The sequence below is a fragment of the Dermacentor silvarum genome, chromosome 8 (genome assembly GCF_013339745.2).
Source record: "Dermacentor silvarum isolate Dsil-2018 chromosome 8, BIME_Dsil_1.4, whole genome shotgun sequence".
Lineage (NCBI taxonomy): Eukaryota > Metazoa > Arthropoda > Arachnida > Ixodida > Ixodidae > Dermacentor > Dermacentor silvarum.
The window spans coordinates 63,571,237-63,591,379 of NC_051161.1; the positions used below are offsets into that span (position 1 = coordinate 63,571,237).

The 20,143-nt window shown below is 46.0% G+C and overlaps 1 protein-coding gene across 16 annotated transcripts in view; it reads right to left on the bottom strand.

Moving 5' to 3' along the window:
• The window catches only part of LOC119461340 (E3 ubiquitin-protein ligase UBR5), a 135,201-nt gene that overhangs the window by 59,750 nt on the left and 55,308 nt on the right, over positions 1-20,143 (bottom strand). For 9 of the 16 annotated variants that reach the window (XM_049672494.1, XM_049672489.1, XM_049672491.1 and 6 more), the window contains 6 exons: positions 18,771-19,023; positions 17,496-17,734; positions 16,949-17,070; positions 15,567-15,820; positions 14,486-14,652; positions 12,055-12,232 (listed from right to left, as the gene is read on the bottom strand). In XM_049672494.1, coding sequence (XP_049528451.1) covers positions 12,055-12,232; positions 14,486-14,652; positions 15,567-15,820; positions 16,949-17,070; positions 17,496-17,734; positions 18,771-19,023 — 1,213 coding nt within the window. Of the gene's footprint in view, positions 1-4,417; positions 4,526-4,602; positions 4,721-5,448; positions 5,605-12,054; positions 12,233-14,485; positions 14,653-15,566; positions 15,821-16,948; positions 17,071-17,495; positions 17,735-18,770; positions 19,024-20,143 lie in introns of all 16 variants that reach the window. The other 7 variants (XM_049672496.1, XM_049672495.1, XM_049672497.1 and 4 more) reach the window with 5 other exon arrangements.

Genomic DNA, 20,143 nt, shown 5'->3' on the forward strand with positions numbered 1-20,143 from the left:
ATCCCGGGAACCCTGCTAAGCTCCTTAAGTGACCCCCCCCCCCCTGAATTAACCGAATGTCGAATATCGAGGGTATCAAGAAAACAAACAAATGCTTCACTACGTCAACACCATTTTATTTACTCAACGAATCGTCAAATCTTGTTTCTATTTAGCACAAGACCAGTGCGGAAGCTGAAATTCTCTTCATCTCATGACTGATTGGCGCTAGCAGCGGCGAAGGCTTCGCGACATCCTTCGCGGTGCGCGTTTTCATCTGAGACGCGCTTTGCAACAACGGGCGCACATCCCGATTATTTTTCGCCACTCAGCTGCTCGCCAACAAATTGTCCGTCCATCGCGATGTAGCCGGTGCTTTTTATCTTCGACAGCTTTGCACTGAGTCAAAGCGAAACTACTGCTTGCCGCAACCGCGGCCGCTATCGACGCGATCATGGACGGCGACCTTGCGGTTCAGAAGGCAGGCGGCTGACGCACGCACCAGTGAAAACGAAACTACCTTTCGCTGCAAGAAGTGCGGACGAAACTGCGGTCGCTATCGACGCTGCCATGGGAGGCGACTACGCAGTTGTGAAGGCACGCAGCCGATGCGCGCATCGAGTGAAAACGAAACTACTATTTGCCGCAACCGCAGCGGACGAAACAGCGGTGGTTATCGACGCGATCAGTGATAGCATAGCGACTACGCACTTACTGAGGCACGCGGCTAGCCGCCAACGCGGTGTTACTCGCGGCGATAAACGCAAGAATAAAGGCTTTAAAGGCACAATTAGGCACGAAGCGCTTCGGCGTTGCTGCCAGTCACGTGCCGCGTACGATTGCCGCTGAGGACCACGGCGATGCGGACTGCGCCGCTTCGTTTCGGTTGGACGCTACGCCGTTCTTGCTCTTCTGCGGCGCGCATTTGCGGTGCTCCGCGTTTTCTTTTTTTTTTTTTTTTTTTCTCCAACGTATAGGTCAGTGCGCACGCTATCGGCACCTACCCTATCTACAAATAGGAGAAAGGCGCATGGTGGTAAGCTACGGCCTCCGAGATTCAAGTGCGAAAGCTTAGGCGCGCTGCCCGTTCTGCGAGGTTGGGTGGCTACAAGCTGCTTGCGTATTTATTGCGCAGTTCGCTCGTTGCTGTTACGCACTGTGATGTGCTTTTTGACACTCGGGCATGGGTAATGGAGGTTCTTTGGATCAAGCGCACCTCGTGCTTGCCGTTTTAGACACTTGTCAAGAGCGGGACCAGGGAAAATTTATCAGTGGCTCGCGAAACCCCGAGCAGGGGCCTGCGGAACCCGTACCCGCAGAACCCACTTTGAGAACCCATGGCTTAGTGTGTTAGGCCTGATTTGCTTGTTCGATCTCGTCCAGTCGTCGCGTAGTGCGAAATGGCTCCGACGCCTCCCGTGCCATCTGCGCCGACGAGACGCGGCAATTACAAGACTCTGTCTATAGCGATAGCCATACACTGTCGGAAATAAGGCTGACCTGATCGCGTGTAAGCGTGCATCTGTACAGTCGCGCATTGACAATTTTTTCCGTCCACTGGGACCATAAAGGTACTTTTTCTGGCGAATCCTTTTTTTCGGACTCTCGATTATTCGGATTTTTTCGCGGTTCCCGTCGAGTCCGAATAAACGGTCGGCGACTGTATTTAGAACCTCAATATAACAAAGTGTGTTTACATGCGATTTCAATATAACGAAATTTCACAGCGCCGCAAAGGAATACCGAGATAATAAATGTAAACTTCCACGAATGCAGATGGTCAAATGATTCAATTACAAGCGGGCGCTTGCGAACGCACCTCTCAAATCGAGCGCAGCACAACAAGAGCGACCGCCGAGCAAGGGGAGTGGGGCGTAAATTGGCGCGCGTCTCTACCGTGGCTGTGTATGGCTGTAAGCGCAGCTGAGCGCATATGCAGCCGCGCACCTTGCTAAAGAGGTAATATGCCGCGTGTGTAAAGAGTGGGCGTGTCGAGATGGCGTGACATCATGTAAGCTGTCTTCCCATGCATTTAGCATTGAAGGTTGCATAATCTTGAGTTTTGGAGAAGCGTTGAGGCAAGATGCAAACAAAGCATTCGCTCCCCGCTGCCGGCGCTTTTCATGATAGCGTCGGCCCAGTCCAGGCAACGCTATCAGCTGCGGGGGCGGAGTGGACGCGAGAGCGTGGCTGGTTCGCTTAATTCGTACTGCCGTGTGAAGATATCCTTGAGTGACATGAAACCGTACCATGACTCCCAAATTGAACAAAATTGTTTTTTCATTGAAATTTGCTTTCTACGATTGCACAATAATTCAGAAAATTTTGCAGCCCCTTTCCATGTAAGAAAAATCAATCAGCAACTGTACTTAATTGCATAAAAGATCGAATTTCAATACAATGAAATTTCGATATAACACAGCAAATTGCTGATTTTACCAATTTCCATTATATCATGGTTTAAAGAGGCCCTGAACCACTTTTTATCGAAGTGGAGAAATACATTTGAAGTGAAAATAGGTTACCGTATTTACTCGAATCTAGTGCGCACTTTTTTTCCCGATATAACAGGTCCAAAAATTGTGTGCGCGTTAGAATCGAGTACGACCCTAAATCTGCGTTACCATATAGCCATCGGCATTTCAAAATGGCCGTCTCGCACGTGCGTCGAGCCTAGCTACTCTCGAGCCTAGCTACCGTAGCTTCCTCCATGTGCTGCAGTACACGTGCTTAGAGGCACTAGTCTACCGTCTGTCTCCATGTTCTCTGCGTCTGCTCTATCAGCATGAAGTACCGAGTTCATCATGAAGCCGCATTTAAAAGGATATCATGTGTGCGGAGACGGATGGAAATCGGGCCGCATCACGGGCATTTGGAGAATCCGAAACTTGCGTTCGAGACTGGCGCATACAGAAGGAGAGAATTTTCGCCAGCAAAGCAATGCGGAACGGTTTCAGCGGACCGAACGTAATCTGCGACGATCCACTTTGGCGATACGATTGCCTTGGCCCTATCTTGAAAGCAATCTGCGACAGGGAAAGTCCAACGCGCGCTGTGTTTTCGCCGCTTATACGTCGCGTTGAAGCGAGAGGCATGATCGCACGAAGGTCAATTCGCTCGCCATGCTTCGTCACTCAAGTGTTTTGACAGTTCGTTTCCGCGGTCAACGAGCGAGATGTGTTCATGTTTGCTTGTGCGCGCGTGACAACGTGCTTGTTAATTTATTTAGTAAGCGAATGTTTGCAAGTTTATATGGCCGTTAAAACTGGTACCCTTACTTCGTATAGCAGTCTATTAATTTGCTATTACATTCGATGCTTCGCCTTTCGGGCGAAACTGCGACTTTTTTTATTTATCGTAACACCAGTGCATCGGGAGGAAATCTGTTTTTCCAAATGAGAGAAAGTTTTGTTTCTGTTTGAAAGCATGAGGTGCGCGGTACTGTAAAGAACTTTTCTTTTTTTTTTTTTCCTGTCGTCACGGAAAACGGGTGCGCGTTACAATCGAGGGCGCGTTACAATCTAGTAAATAAGGTATGTCAGAATCACTTTGCCGCAAAAAGTATTTCAGTGCGTTCAGCAGAAGCGAACTTATTGGCAATCAAACACTGCCTCTGCTGTGCTCCCCTTCCTCCTTCAATGCCTTGCCCTGTGAAGGCTACGGCGGAGTGGGGCGGGGCCACAAGGCTCCGCCTTGGAAACGTCACCGTGGCGTGCAGTTCAAATTTCATTTTGGACTCCGATTTTGGTGCCCACGAAGCGCTAAATGTAAGCCAAACGCCGTTGCGAGCCGCAGTGCGCTTAGCCGGTGGACTCGTGGCGGCACCTCACGGCGGCCGCGGTGTAGCCGATCGCAGCCAGCAATAGCAGCAGTTTATTGGAGTGTGCTTTATTACGAAATAAAGCACACAGAAAATAGCGAGGATCATGGGGTGTTTTGAAACGAGGGAGTTTGAGAGAAAGGTGACTTCGCGCTCCGCTTGCGAGCTCCACGGACCGTGTACGACAGCAGAACTTGGCTGAGATTTTCACAACAGCGTGTGCTACCTGCGGACTATGTTACTTCACTAAGCCCGAGGGGTGGTTTAGGGCCCCTTTAACTGTACCGCATTATGTCGTTACGGTTGGTATGTTTAGGAGTGTGATAAAACTACACCCGTGCTTTCCAAAAAGGAAGGCAGCATGCCGCCTACTATGCCAAGTGGGCACAACACCGCTTGCTGAGGTGGCCCATTGTTTCACTCTCCCCACATGAAAACAAGTTGCATTGCCTTGTACAGCAATGAAGCAAACAAGCAAACGAGAGAAGTGACACATGTCTTCTTGTTGTTGATCTGTTTTGTTTTTTGTTGCTCTTGGCAGTTTATTATAAAATACAACTTCCGTGTAAAAGTCTAAAGTTTCGGGCATTTCCTGAACATGCATATTGAAATACGTACCAGCATCAGACCCTGCCGTGGCACCAGTTGTTGCACTCCTCTGGGCACTGGCATTGTCTTGGTTACTCTGGTATGACGCACTGTCTGGGTCACTGTCACTGTCGCTTTCTGCAAAGAAAGGTTTTGTCAAAGCGCACTTGTTCCAGTTTCCTTAGCAAGGAGCACATGTACACTACTCTACATACCTTCGTCATTGTGCTCATGGGCTGGCGTGCCATCATGCTCAGAGGCTTCCATCCGTTCGTCCCGCTCACTTTCTTCGTGATCTGGATCTTCCCCAACAGCGCCGTCCACAACATCAACCTAATGAAACGAAAAGAACCAGCAAATTATTGTGCATTACATGCAATAAAGTTAGTACACATATCCCGGCTTTACATGCACAAACCATTAAGCAAGGCGATAGAAGGACACAGCAGTAATGACTGTGGCACACAATACGTTCATATTTTCTGTTTCGCCTACAGATAGCCTTTACTGTTGAGCATATTACAATCAATCCTGAGAGTCACAGCGCCTCAAGTAATAGTGAGTTATAATTAATTTTTCATTATACAAGCTGTCAATAAAGATGATGCAACTCAAGTTGTCTTATGCTACGAAACTGTACTTTAGGGCTGCCTTACCATCACCAAGTCATCACAAGGTTTAACAATGCGAATGCTGAATGAATGGAATTCACGCAAATGAGAAGCAAAACATTTACGTGCATATGAACCAGTGTATCATTATTGCCTCGAAATGGCAACAGAGAGATCTGTATGGGTAGACAGGATCAGTACTCGCATCTCTATAATCGTAGACAGGCTCATTTTGCTGAGCAACTATCGGTGACACTGAAGGACATCTTTAGGCACCATCAGCACAACTGTCCTTCACAGCCACATGAAAGTGACCTTACTGTACAAAGTCACCCTTGCAAAGTTATTCTTCCTGCGCTGGCAAGTAAAGTAGGAACTGAACACTACATCTGGAACAGCACACTTGAAACATACTAACTCCTTTAAGTGAAAAAAGCCAACATCACGTACGCTTGCCTCATCGTCGTCTAATGCATCCCTGAGCCCCAGCGGCTGCCTGGCGGACAGAGGATTCTGGCCCATGGGTGGCTCAGCAGGTGAAGCCACCATCTCAGGTTGACTGGCGCGGGGCACAATGGGTTCTACAACAAACAGCTCCTCGCTCCCCTGTAAGCACCAAAGACATATATAAACTTTTTAAAGATGCAAACGATAATGACGAACATATGACACAAATATATGAAAAACCACAAACTAGGAGCTCTAATGAATACCTTGATAAAACAATTGTTCCAATCTCTATGTTACCGTACTACAAATTAATCCCCCATATTCAAAAAATTCCCTTGTGTGCAACAATGTTTCCTCATTGGCTGGCATTTGGGCACCAGCCAGTCATGACAGTGATCGATAAGATAATGAGAAAAATGCTGTGGTGATGGGTAATTATGAATACAGGTCAGAACCTTTGTGTATACAGTGGAATCTTGTTGATACGATTCTGCTTAATACGTTTTTCGGGGTAATACTTTTTTTTTTTTCTTCTGCTGGCCAACACTCCATGGGAGCAATGTATTTTCATATGGTTGATACGATTGCGTTTTCACCTAAAATTGGATAATACGACTGCAAACTGGTATTTCTGTAAATCGTAGCTTTATATTGAAGTGTGCTAGATTAAATTACATTCCAACAACCCACGAACAACGTGTTAAGGGCCGGCCGCACTCGCGAAAACTCTCATGCTGTGCGCCGGCAGTGGCAAAACTTACCTCATCCCTGATATTCGGAGATATCTACAAGCTTCCACTGACCGGTTTCAATACTGCAATTTCATTATGTAAGTTAAGCCACTAATTAAGATTTCATCATCATCATCATCAGCCTATACTTATGTCCACTGCAGGACGAAGGCCTCTCCCTGCGATCTCCAATTACCCCTGTCTTGCGCTAGCGTATTCCAACTTGCGCCTGCGAATTTCCTAACCTTATCATCCCACCTGACTTTCTGCCGTCCTCGACTGCGCTTCCCTTCTCTTGGTATCCATTCTGTAACCCTAATGGTCCATCGGTTATCCATCCTACGCATTACATGGCCTGCCCAACTCCATTTCTTCCGCTTAATGTCAACTAGAATATCGTCTACCCCCGTTTGTTGTCTGATCCACACCGCTCTCTTCCTGTCTCTTAACGTTACTCCTAGGATTTTTCGTTCCATCGCTCTTTGTGCGGTCCTTAACTTGTTCTCGAGCTTCTTCGTTAACCTCCAAGTTTCTGCCCCATATGTTAGTACCGGTAGTATGCAATGATTGTACACTTTTCTTTTCAACGACAGTGGTAAGCTCCCAGTCAGGATTTGGCAATGCCTGCCGTATGCACTCCAACCCAATTTTATCCTTCTGTAAATTTCTTTCTCATGATCAGGGTCCCCTGTGAGTAATTGACCTAGATAAACATATTCCTTTACAGACTCTAGAGGCTGACTGGCGATCCTGAATTCTTGTTCCGTTGCCAGGCTATTGAACATTATCTTTGTCTTCTGCATATTCATCTTCAACCCAATTCTTGCACTTTCTCGATGAAGGTCCTCAATCATTTGTTGTAATTCCTCTCCATTGTTGCTCAATAGGACAATGTCATCTGCAAACCGAAGGTTGCTGAGATATTTGCCGTCGATCCTCACTCCTAATCCTTCCCAGTCTAAGAGCTTGAATACTTCTTCTAAGCATGCAGTGAATAGCATTGGAGAGATTGTGTCTCCTTGCCTGACCCCTTTCTTGATAGGTATCTTTCTACTTTTCTTGTGGAGAACCAAGGTAGCTGTGGAATCCTTGTAGATATTTGCTAAGATATTCACGTATGCCTTATTATTATTAGTCAAATCTTATTAATACGTACGTACCGTACCCACTTGTTGTGTAATAATTGTGGTTTGAACGTAGTCACGAAGATTCCCCCACACAGCCCCCATTGAACCCCATGTATTAGATGACCGCTTAAACCGTAGTCGCTCATTGCCCACCAAATGGTTATAGTGCGTACTATCTTTCTTTAGTGTTCTACACCCACAGGCACAAAATCGGCAAAATATCATGTGCGCAGACGTTCGATTCTCGAATTGCAACGCCCGCACGACAGTGGCCAGCGACAGTGAACTTAAAACATCGCCACCATGATGTATTTCCTGCTCATACAGCTGTTGCCGATTGCTGCAGACAAAAGCATGGCCTTCGAGATTAGCTCCCGGTAACGAAGAAGCCACCAATAGGGGGTGCAAATTCCCTGTCGCCGTCAAATCCAATTCAAGTAGTAATCATGCAGAAGCACATTTTATTGCGAAATGCACAACGAAAGAAGTGCACCCATGCGGGCTTATCTTCAAAGCGAACTGCAGACAAGGTCAATATCTTGCGTTTCTTCGTCGAAGCACTAATCCTTGGAATGTCACACCAGGTACTGGATGCGCAGACGCGTGTCGTTTCGCACAAGCGCGAGGCATCGGAAACAGAGCGAGCGACACAATGGCGTTGTATAGTGTCACCTAGTGTCAGGTTAGTGAAGTGAAGCGCAGAGACTTGCGCAGTAACCAGAAAGTGGCGCTGCCAGTGCGTTGAAAAAAAAAAATACTTTTTTTTTCCTTTGGCAACATCAACAGAAAAAGGAGAGCACTGGCTTGGCGGGCTAGGCTAGCAGCAGCAAGTGGTGGGATCAGGTTTGAATGAAGGGAGGGGGAAAGGTCACGCCCGCGGCGGCAAGATCGCCGGGTTGAGGGATGCAGGCCGCCTCGTGCACGCTCGCACACGTGCGCTCACTCTCGCCTCGCAGTCGCTGTGAATTCGAGCGCGCCAAGCGCGAAGCCGCCGCTTCGCATACCGTCGCGGCGGAGAAGGTATTTCCGGTTGCTGCTCGCGAAAAAAATGACAAAATTTGTGGCGAAATCTCTAGGTTGTCGGCGGGGAAAATTCGTTATTCAAGGGGGGTCTCCCGCTGCCATTTCGTTACGTGGAGGTCTCAAATACATGTGCTCCTATGGAGTAATGGCGGGGAGTAAAAAAACTTTGATATATCCAGGAATTCGTTATGTAGAGGTTCGTTATGAGCAGCTTTAACTGTAGCAGGAGAAAACCCATTAATTGAAGCATAAACAACCAAAGGTTGTGCTTGTTCACCCATTGCACGCTTGAGCGCAGCACAATAGCAGTCGCGCAAGCACCCCATCACGTGGCTTTTTCGTATTTCGCGGCCTTTTGTTATTTCTCAGCAGAAACAACCAGGCAAATTTTGGCAAGAAAAAAAAAATGCTTGAATCTGAGGTTATCTGAGGTGCTCTACAACTTTATAATTGACATGTTATAGATTCAAGCAATAATGAAAAAGCACCATCCTGCTCTTGGTGCAGCTGTTCCACCACTATGTATTTCAAAAGAGAGCTGAAAAACATGCTTTCCAAATGCCTAAATTTCAACATGTCAAGGTGTAATGTGCAATATAATTTATGAGACAAAAAGTTTACTAAAACTGTACACGAAATGCTTATGTTACACTAAAAAGAAAAAAAAATGAAAAGAAAAAACTATTTTCTGACACATACAAACTGTTCCAACCTCAACTGCAACACACAAAAGTTTCTATATTTTTGCTCATCAGAAATACGAACTATAAAAAGATGTTTTCTGCCTATGGAAGCTGACTCTTTCTAGTAGATGCCACAAATTTAAGCATAACATTACTTTTCGTAGCTCAAAATAGCAAATCGCTGCTGTATGTTGCAGGAGACAATGTAAATCTTTAAATAGGACCTATGATATTAGTGAGTTGAGGAATTACTGTGTTACATAAGGAACTAGAGATTTGTCAACAGCAAGGTATCAAACCGAACCAGAACTAAAAACCAGAGCTGAAGCGTTTTTTTTTTTTTTCACCTTATCCAGAACAAATATTTTTTCTGCCATCTTGGAACTGAACTCAAGGCAGTTTTTTTGGAGGAATCGATCCGAATTGGTTCAACCGCAGGTTCAGCCCAGGGTTGTTGTTACAGACAACGCTTGAAGCATCAATTCGGTGCAGCGTGAGGAGTGATGGTTCTAAATGGTAACCTCAACTCTACGCATGGTCCGCTCAACTAGTTGTACACTGGTGCTGTTCAGGCACAGCAGCATGCTTTAGCCTTGCGATCTTATATGGGCATCTTGCAGTTTGTACTGAACTTTTAGTGACTGCCATTGCTTCTGCAGTACGATTGGGGTTTTCTAGAAATTCTCCATGGCAAAGTGCAGACAGCAACAGCTCAATAAAAAGGAAGAGTGAACTTGGTTTCATGGTGCTTAATAAGCAATATCGCAAATTTGAGTAATTATTTCGCCTTCTCTAGCACTTCCCTGATACTCCCCTTTCTTTGTAAGGCAATTCGCTCGAACACTTTGCAGAAAGCCAGAACAGAAGACACAGTTAAACCTCGATATACCGAAGTCGGTAAAATTGGCAATTTGCTTCATTATATCGAAATTTCACTATACTGAAGTCTGATTTTTTTATGCAAATCGTACAGCAGCCGATGGAATTTCGTTACATAGAAGGGGCCGCAAAATCTTCCGCAACTGTCGGAAGTCAGAAAAAGCAAATTTTAATTAGAAAAAAGAAAATAATTTTGTTGAATTTGAGACACAGCGACAAAAGACAGTTTCATGTCGTGTTGACGATATCTTCACATCGCGTACACTCTGTCCCCATGGCTGAAAGTTTCACCTGCAGGAGGATGACACCGGAGCGAATGCTTCGTCTTCCTCTCGCTTTACCGCGCCTCCAGAACTCGAGATCACACAACCTCCAGCACTAAACATGCAGGAAGACAGTGCATGATGCCACACCAGCCCAACTCGCACACACGGCAGATTACCTCTAAAACAGGGCACACGGGCAGCGTATGTGCTCAGCCAGGCTGACAGCCATGCGCAGCCACAGCCACGCTAGAAAATGAAACGCGCCAACCTGCCCCCAACTCACCTCAAATACACATGCAATACACGAATACACATGTGCTTTAGATCTGGTATTTTACTTCATGTGTTAGAGTACGAACAACGAGAGCAAGAAACTCTTTTTCAGGGGAGGGGTAATGCCTAACACATTGTACAGCTGCATGGGGCACTACAAAGCTTACTTAATGTACGAATTCCAACATGCCTATATAGAATAGCGCATGGCATCTTATTATTGTGACTTTTTAAAAGCTGCGAGCATTTCAACAGACAGGCTGGCACAGTCAAACCCAGATATATTGAACCCGGATATAACGAATTGTGGAGTATAATTAACAACTGAAATATCCCCTTGCAAATTTTTGTATAAAATTTTTATTTGATATATTGAATTATCAATACATCTAAGTATATCGCAATCCCCTTCGAGTTCGAGATACCCGGGTTCGATTGTATATAAGCAATGTTGGTTTCTCATGGTAATGCCCTACACCGAGAACAAACAATGTAGTGCGACCGTCGGAAGCCAATGTTTTAGGTCTGCATGTGACCACAGCTCCTGTAGGGAAAGGTAACCATGGCTTCGATTGCGACCAGACTGCACAGAATGCCAAAAAGTCTATGAACGATGCATGCAGAGCCCCGAGTGATGCATGCAGAGCCCCGAGTGATGCAGGCAGAGCCACTTCTTTTACCAGTCAAATTTAGTGTCACATTTTATTGTCCTTTTAAAACCTTTAGGGTAATGTCCATGCCAAAGAAAACGGTCCTCACTAGTTGTACACAACAAACGAACTTGTATGTTTCACCAAAAGCACTGCAAGTTTTCCCAAAAACTGGAGGCGCACGGTTTCATAAATTGTTTAAGCCCGAATTAACCGGTTCAGAAAGCTTCGAGTCTATTTGAACCATTTCACAGAGTTCAATTGTTCCGCCAAATTAAGCCAAAATGCATGAACCCAAACCAAACCCGAAAACAATTTGAGTTTGACATGCTGGTCGACTGACAGAAAACAAAGCTCACCATCAAACAGCTGATGGACCTGCTACAGTGGCTTAGCAGCTATGGTGTTGCGCTGCTAAGCACGAAGTCGCGGGATCAAATCCCGGCTGTGGCAGGCACATTTCGATGGAGGCGAAATGCAAGAACGCCTGTGTCCCGTACAATGGGGGGACGTTAAAGATCCCCTGGTGGTCAAAATTAGTCTAGGGTACCCCACTACGGAGTGACTCATAATCAAATCGTGGTTTTGGCACGTAAAACCACAGAATTCATTCATTCAAACAGCATACGGAAGTCTGGGCTGGTTCTGCACATTTCTATAATCCAAAATAAGCTCCCATGATCTATCTGACATCATACTAAAACTCACTGTTGTTAGTAGCAACCAAGCAACCACCCGAGGACGCAGCAGAATCACAAGACCGTTGTCATTCTCACAAGGGTTCAGTGTTCACTTACTGGAGTGCCTGCCGTCTTTGTGATTATTGGGTGCACACCTCTGAAAGTTCACTAAATATGGCCTCCACATGGCAAAAAAAATTATTCATTAATAAAACAAAAGTGTACTTCTTAGCCTACGCTGTAGATGGTACAGCAATTTCATAAGGGACTCTATTGAAAACTGTCATGACTGACCTGAATGGCATCAATACAAGAAGAAACCAGGTTGAAGGATGCTGTTGGGCGAGCCACTCCCAGCCGCACAGGAGCAATCAGGGCATCCGCTGCCTCACATAACTCTTCTACTGATAATGTCACTAGAGACTGGAACACTCGTCGACACTTCATCAGTGGCTGCGTTGTGCCAGACATGCTGCAAAGAACAAAAGGCAGCATTTCAAACCAAAAGACAGTCCAATGCAGCCAATGCTGGTTACATCACAAAAACTGTAAATGATAAGTGCACTCCTCATAAACGGAACTTAGAGGGGATCCATAAAAGTGTTCCATTTATCAGAAGTTTCATTTATTAAGCAAAGTACACATGTTTCATGAAGCACTATTTAAGTAGTACTAACTCCTACTTATCTACATGGACAGGGAAAAAGCAATCAATTGTGGTTTGCTTGGCATGCTTGAGCTGCTTTCTCATGAAGTGTGTGTCCATGCTTGACGGGCTTGCCAGAAATTCTGGACACCCTTCACGCTCAAAATAGCGCTGCAAAAGTTCGACTGCTCCTTTAGCTGCAGTCTGGCACCACTGCACTCGGAATAAGGTCCTCGCACTCATCACTGGAGGAGGGTTGATCTTCGCCTTGTGCTTCAGCAATCAGTTCCTCGAGGCTCTCCCCGCGACAGGTGCTCAAATTCTCATCAATTGCCTCGTACTCCTGCCGCATAAAAGGGGCAGAGGGCACTACCTGACTAAATATGGCATCAGCATTGGCAGGGATTTCCTCTTCATGAAGCATTTGTTCTTGTGCTTCAAAGCCAGCATGGTGGAAGCACCTCTGTAGTGTGGTTTCCTGCACTTGTTCCCAGGTATGGGCCAGAATGTGGATTGCCAACAACAAATCTGTGTTGTAGCTCTTTCCATTGTCTGTGCAAAGTAGCATTCGGTGAAGCAGCTGGTGACAGTAAAGAACTTTGATGTTCTGTATTACGCCTTGATCCATTGGCTGGATCACAGCTGTTGCATTGGCTGGCAAGAATTCAAGAGTGATGGACTTCAATCCTTCCACCTTGCCATGAGCAGGGCCAGTATTTTGTAGCGATGCCTTTCCGGTAATAATTCCTTTTCGCGCTTTCTCAGTGGTCTGAGCGACGGTCCGATCGCGTTATCAACAGGATCAGCCGGCCGTGAGCGGTGGATGATAAGACTAGAGTAGAATAAGTCATAATGCCTCGCTACAAAATTGCAGCCCAGGGCACTTATCCACGATAAAGACAACTTTCCTGCCTTGCTTGGAAAGTCTTGCATCTTCATCCCGTAGCCAGTTTTCAAAAATTGCCACATCATCCATGCTCTTCCGTTAGCATGGTACGTAACGGGAAGGTCTCGAACACCCTTGAAACAATGTGGGTGCTTCGACTTTCCCACTACCAACAGCTTTAATTTCTCGTCCCCTGCCATGTCTGTGCCCACCAGTACAGTAATTCGATCCTTACTACGTTGTCCTCCTGTACAGGCTTCACCTTTGAAGTCTTTGATGGAAGCACCTTGTAAAAAAAGGCCCATCTTGTCGGCGTTGAAAACGTCCCGCGGCTCATAGTTCCGCAAAATTTCCTGCAGCTGCCCTTATTGCCAGTCGGTGCAAACTTCTCTGTTGACTGCGGCACTCTCACCTGAGATAGTCTTAAAGACGAAGCCATGGCGCTTCTTAAATCGGCTTAAATCCAGGGAAAACAAGGGGAATGCAGGAGATGGCCATTACTGACTATAACAAATCTGGCTGCTGGTGTCTGCGCCAAAAAAAGAAACGCAAAATCCTGAAAAAAAAAATATACATGGGCTGCATCGCCACACTCGCTTTTGTACCGCACGCCCTGCTTGGCACGCCTTTGTTGCTCATCTCCCGTCTCCATCCACCCCTCCGACGTCAGCAAGAGGGTGGATGGGAGATGGGCATGCGAGCGCAGCAATGCAATGCGACGAAGGCGTGCCGTGCAGGGTGCGCCGCACAAAGGCAAGTGCAGCAAAGCAGCCAGAGCTTTCTCCTACCCCCCCCCCCCCCCCCCCAAGGCAATGCAACAAAGGCGTGCCATGCAGGGTACGTGGCAGGCACAAAGGTGGTTGTGGCGAAATTACTAATCCCCCCCCCCCCCAAGATTTTTTTTTTTTTTTTGCCACGCACACCCAGTAGCCAGATTTAATTATATCAAGTAACACAGCATAGGGGCATTGTAGATAGCTGTTTATTTTACCATAGAGCCGATTGTTATATCCAATATACTGTTAAGCTGGTATCAACATAAGTGGGTTTGACTGTACTAAGTAGGTGTCAAATTGCTGTCAAGGCAACGCTTGATGGGGCTGCCACACAGAATTCAAAAGGAATAATTCATGCACTTCAGCAGGAAAACGCGTCAAACCCGCTCAACAATATGAGCGTCAAATTGTCCTCACCTCTTCTTGCGGCTTGTATTGGGGGCCATTTCTGCAGAGAGGATCACAAAAATGCGCGTCACACTGCGCACAAAGCGGTGGGCGACCTTGCGGGCTTCGGCCGCCCTGCCTGGAATGTTTTCGTTCTGGATCTCTCGTACAAGGGTGGTGAGCAGCGTGTCCAGCATCTGCAATCATTTTTAATGACCACTGAGAATACAGGTTTTCTAAGAGTGCTAGACATGCACAGCTTCACTTTAGTTACCTTTGTACCGACAAACCACTGAAAAAAGAGAGAAGAGAAAAAGCCAAATAAAAGATGGGCAAGCTCAAAAACAATAAAGTCGAACCGGAATATGACGAACCCTGATAAAGCAAATGATTCTTCATATCGAACAAGAGAAACTTATTGACCAATATCCGTGTAACGTAACTCGCTTATAACGAACTAGACATCAGATATATCGTGAACTCAGGGTACCTGCTGCGAGCGCCATAATGCCACTTCCATGCTGTGCTGCTTAATGCTGCTCACATGTGCTCAGGGGAGTTACATTTATTGATTTTTCTTTTGTCTTGCTTTTTATTTTCAATCGTGTCTGCTAGTATGCTCAGGAGCATGCCAGATAAGCATCAAAACAACATCCAATCGAGTCACTTACATGAGCGCTGCAGCACACACACTTAACCCTTGCTCAGTTTTCTTGCTAAAAAATTTGGTGCGCGTTAGTTTCCTACTTAGCTCGACAGAGTGGACGCGAAAGCATGACTGGCTTCGCTTCGTACCATACCGCCGATGTGAAGGTATTGTATTGTCGACACGGCATGAAAGCATATCTTTCGGCAACGACTCTCAAATTTAACAAAATGAATTTTTTTCTTACTGAAATTCGCTTTTTCTGATCACCCGATAATTCAGAAAATTTTGCTACTCCTTTCGTATAAGAAAAATCTATTGGTGACTACAAATTATTTGCATGAAAGGTCAAATTTTAATACAGCAAAATTTTGATATAATGAAGCAAATTGCTTATTTTACAAACTTCGTTACATCGAAGTGTAACAGTAAAATGAAACACACCTAGGAAGCAGCCGTTCTCACCTCAATGCTGCATTTGACCAGCAGGCAGTGCACAAACTTGTCAAGCAGGGCAGTGCCATTTTGTGCTACAAGGTGGGGCTGCTGGTCTTCAGGCACAGAGCCACCAGCAGCCAAACGGGACGCAACAGATTCATCTTCTTTGTAGCCAGCCATGATGGTGGTCTTAATGGCATTCCAGTCATTTAGGAGCCTCTCGAGGGCACGCCTTGAGAACCGCGGAGGCTCCAAGTCGTGGTCCGGCATGTCAGGCTCTGCTGGTAGAGGCAAGCAGATTAGTCAGCACATTAACAAGAAAAACACGGCTCATTACAAATGCTACTTGAATACAAACCGCATTTCAACATAGTGATTCTGGTATTTTGTGAGCACTTTCATTGATCATAAAACGAGGTTTGCAGCAGCTTTTACAGAAACACTTCAAGTGTTTACAAGGGCTTCCAAGGCCCTGACAAGGAATTTTGAAGATCAATCTTCATGCTCGCCTACTTTCCCTTGTGCGCCTCTTTCCGTTGAACCCAAAGGAGACTAGCATAAAGGCGCGACCACAATCAGCATTTCCGCAGCGTTTTCTGGCGTTTCGTCACCCCCCGTCGCTCAACGGCGACGATGAAGGAGGCACCAAGCCGAAATGTCGTGCTCAAGACACACCAGAGATCTCGGCGCCGCCGCCGCCGCCAGAAGCGGCTCGATGAGCACCAACCAATCAGCGCGTGGCCGCGGTCGCACTGCTGGCAACTTTTGCAAGCGACTTCCGCTGCAACCAGGTCGCGTGCGTGCCACTATGGGGCGCCAGTCTCTCGTCGACGAGGCTGCGCCGTCTGAGAAAGCAGCCGCTCGCACCTTCGAGCGCGCTGCCGTGAATGTTTGTGTGCGTGTGTGTGTGCGTGTGTGTGTGCGTGCGCCGCAGAACTATAAGCAGGGCTTAAAAACCTTCATCGGGAACATTTCTCATAGTTCACTTGAATGACATTGCACACTGCTCCTGGTTAAATCTGTCTGGTCACATTGTGCGATGCTGGATTGCCACTGTTGGCATGCGTCTCATGTGACTGGGTGACCTCTCCGGCGCCGTTGATGCAACGACGCCGAGAGATGCAACCGGCAGGAGACGCCGGTAAAAACACTGAATGTGGGCCGGGCTTAAAAAGCTAGAGGCACACTAACTCTCCTCGCGCTTACAACTGCCATGCTTGAATTATCCATTCTAATATTAAACTTTTTTTTAGTCTTCAAAAACCTCACCTTGCATATTGTTTGTGAAAATACAGTATTACACAAAACACAACAATACAAATGACCACCATAATAACAGATTTCCTCTGTACCCTGCATTTCCTACTAAATATGGCAACCCATAGTTCCAGGTAAGAATGTCATCTTACCCATCTCGGAGTTCGAGATCTTCCGGGGGGCGCTGGAGCGGGATCTGGACGGGCGATACTGGCGTTGCTCCACCAGTTGCCTTCCAACTGTCTGTACTAGGAAGAGCAGGATATTTTCACCCCTGCAGCAAAAATGTAAAAGTATGACTGTGAGAAAGAAAGCTTTTATGGTCAAATGAAAGGAGGTGCTTGTGAACAAAACAGAAATAAAACTTTAACCTACACATAAAACCTACACTTTTGAGTTCAACTGCACGTTATTCCATTCAAGATCCCACGTAAACGCACTATCTGAATGTGCTGCAATGCTACATACACACTTGAGCTAACGAGGCACGCAAAAAACGCGCACCAGTGATTCAAATCAGTGTCAGCCAACAGGAGCGCTCTGCATGAGCCACATGATTGCAGCAACAAATCGCAATGCTTGTTTTTCCTTTCCCTGCTTCCCTCAATGCACAAGGCCAAAAGTCCACTGATGAAAGATAAAGCTGAAACAACTCTTTCTTGCTCCAGCGAGGTCGAGAGAGAGGGAGACACAACAAACCTGCTGTTGGGCAATGTGACCAGGTCAGTGTCAGTGACGAGGCGGTTGAGCAGCGTAGCACGCATCCCCTGGTGTCCTGCTAGCAAGGCACGGCACTTGCACTTCTCCCAGCAGTCGCAATAGGCCGTCGGTGAGGTGCGCTTGAGCTTGCAGTCGTGGCCCTTGTGGCAGACACGAGCACACTCCGTGCAGCAGCACAGCGATCCGACCAGGCCACAGGTGCGGCACTCAAAGATGTCCTGCATTGCCGGAAAATTGTCAGCAGCTCAAGCAAGGCCTTGCAGGGTAGTGTTCACGAAAAACCAAAAAATCTGATCGGTGAAATCAGCCAATGTGATGGTTTCATCATCACACAATGAACTGTAGAAGTACCATGTGACACTTGCCCACTGCATTAATGAGGCTACACGCTGAACGTCGTGCCACATGAAAGCGGACATGCTGCTCAAAGTGATTGAGTATACAGCCCAGAAATGTCACCTCCAGGTTTCACAACTTCCAAAGTGGAACAGCGAGCAACCCTAGAGCTGTATTCTCAAATGAATCCTTTCGGAGACCCTTTCTCTCCTGTGTAACATAATATCCAGACCACGCCTTGCCAAAGTGGCTGGTATTCTGACAATGAGTTCCAAGAAATATGCAACATGAGGTATGCCATTCATTTTGTCTCACCTGGTTCTGCAGGCTTTAGCCAATCAATTTCTACTGAAAGTAATGTCCCTGAAAGTGATGAACCAATAATCTACCTGTTATTACCTCTCTACAGCCTATGGGTGAAAGTGCCATGACTGCAAGGGCTCATGTGCACTATCTGCTTTTCATGTCTTTCCTTCCCTTTCATCACAACACAGAGAAGCTAAAAATTATGGTACAACTATGCATGACTGCAAATGCATGCATTTATTACCGAGAAAGAGCAGCTGGCAACAGTGTGCAGCAAAATTAAAATAGAATCTCGTTAATTCATTCCAAGTGGATAGGCTTTGAAAACTCACCAGCTACAATTCATAAATTGCAACATGTGCCATAAAGTAATTAGGCAGATAATCAGTGATTTTTTTAAAAATAAGTTGAACCTGCATTTCAATTTCTCGTGCAAGTAATCTCTGCCTCTCTCAGTAATCCAGCTCAAAAAGAACTAGAATTATGTGATCTGCAACAGGCGATTTTTAGAAATTCCAGAAAATATAAAAATGATCACCCCGTATAGGCCACCCAAAATATCCGAAGCCACTGAATATGTGAAGGAGCTTGCTCAGACAAAAATTTAGCAACCTGGTTGATGTGCTCGGCACCGGTCCAGGTGAAGCTACAGGTGTCATTGCAGCAGAGCACGTGCAGGGGCGAGTCATCAGGTGCCGAGCCAGGCGGGTAAATCATGTTCTGCAGGGCCCTCCGCGAACTTTCTCCACCACTGGATCCTCCAGACTCTTGCAGTACTCGCTGTGCTGCGTCCAGCAGTAACAGTGCTGCGTGGTATGCTCTCCCGCACACGGCCGTCATAAAGGGTGTGCAGCCCTGGGCATCCCTGAATAGGCACACATGCAGGCATAAACCATGTCACGATAGAGAGAAAGAAAAGAAGAAAAAATGAGAACTACACCAACCTTGTCTGCAATACCCAATACACACAGTGATAGCTGTGACCTTCTCACACAGACAAGTGCATTTACCTGCCTTCTTTATGCTAAGAGAGGGGGCAAGGGTAAGGACCAAAGCCCATTACTGGTCAAGGACTGACGCATCCCACGTAAAAAAAAAGTGCGCCTAACAATGTCTTCTACTTTTTTTTTTTCATCTAAGTGTTTTGCATTCAGCGTATAAAAGGGCACATGACAAATCGGGGTCTTCTTCTATGTGGTCTTATATGGTGCACTTGAATCAGCTCACAAAGCTCCACAATACAGTGCTCAACTGGCACAAAGCATACTTGGCATAGCACCTCAAGGAGGAGCAAGATTTATTTTGTGATCCTTTGGTTAAATTCAGCTAGATTCAAAATCAAATCCTGAGGGTTTAAGTGCCAAAACCACGATTTGACTTCGAGGCACGCTGTAGTGGGAAGACTACGAATTAATTTTGACCACCTGGAGTCCTTTTAACACGCACCCAATGCAACATGGGTGTTTTTAAATTTCACCCCCATCAAAATACAGCCACCGCGGCCGGCATTTGATCCCACGACCTCGTGCTTAGCAACACAATGCCACAGCCACTAAGCCACCACAGCGGGTGGCTAGATTCCAAATCAAAATGTTATTCTTTTGTGAATGCAATAATAGCAGAGTTAAACCTCAATATAACGAAGTTCGTAAAATCGGCAACTTGCTTTTACAGTCAAACCTCAATATAACGAACCTCGATTTAACGAAATTCACGATGTAAGAAACTATTTTTATTTCCCCATCTTAGTTCCATTGAATTAACGAAACCTCAATATAACGAAATTCTCGATATAATGAAGTTTTTCGCCGCAAGTACAAATTCGTTATATCGAGGTTTGACTGTATACCGAAATTCTGTAAAGAAATTTGACCTTTTATGCAAATAAATACAGCCACCAACGTTTTTTTTTTTTTGTTACATAGAATTGGCCGCAGATATTTCTGGATTATTGGGCAATCGGAAAAAGTAATGAGAGAAAAAAA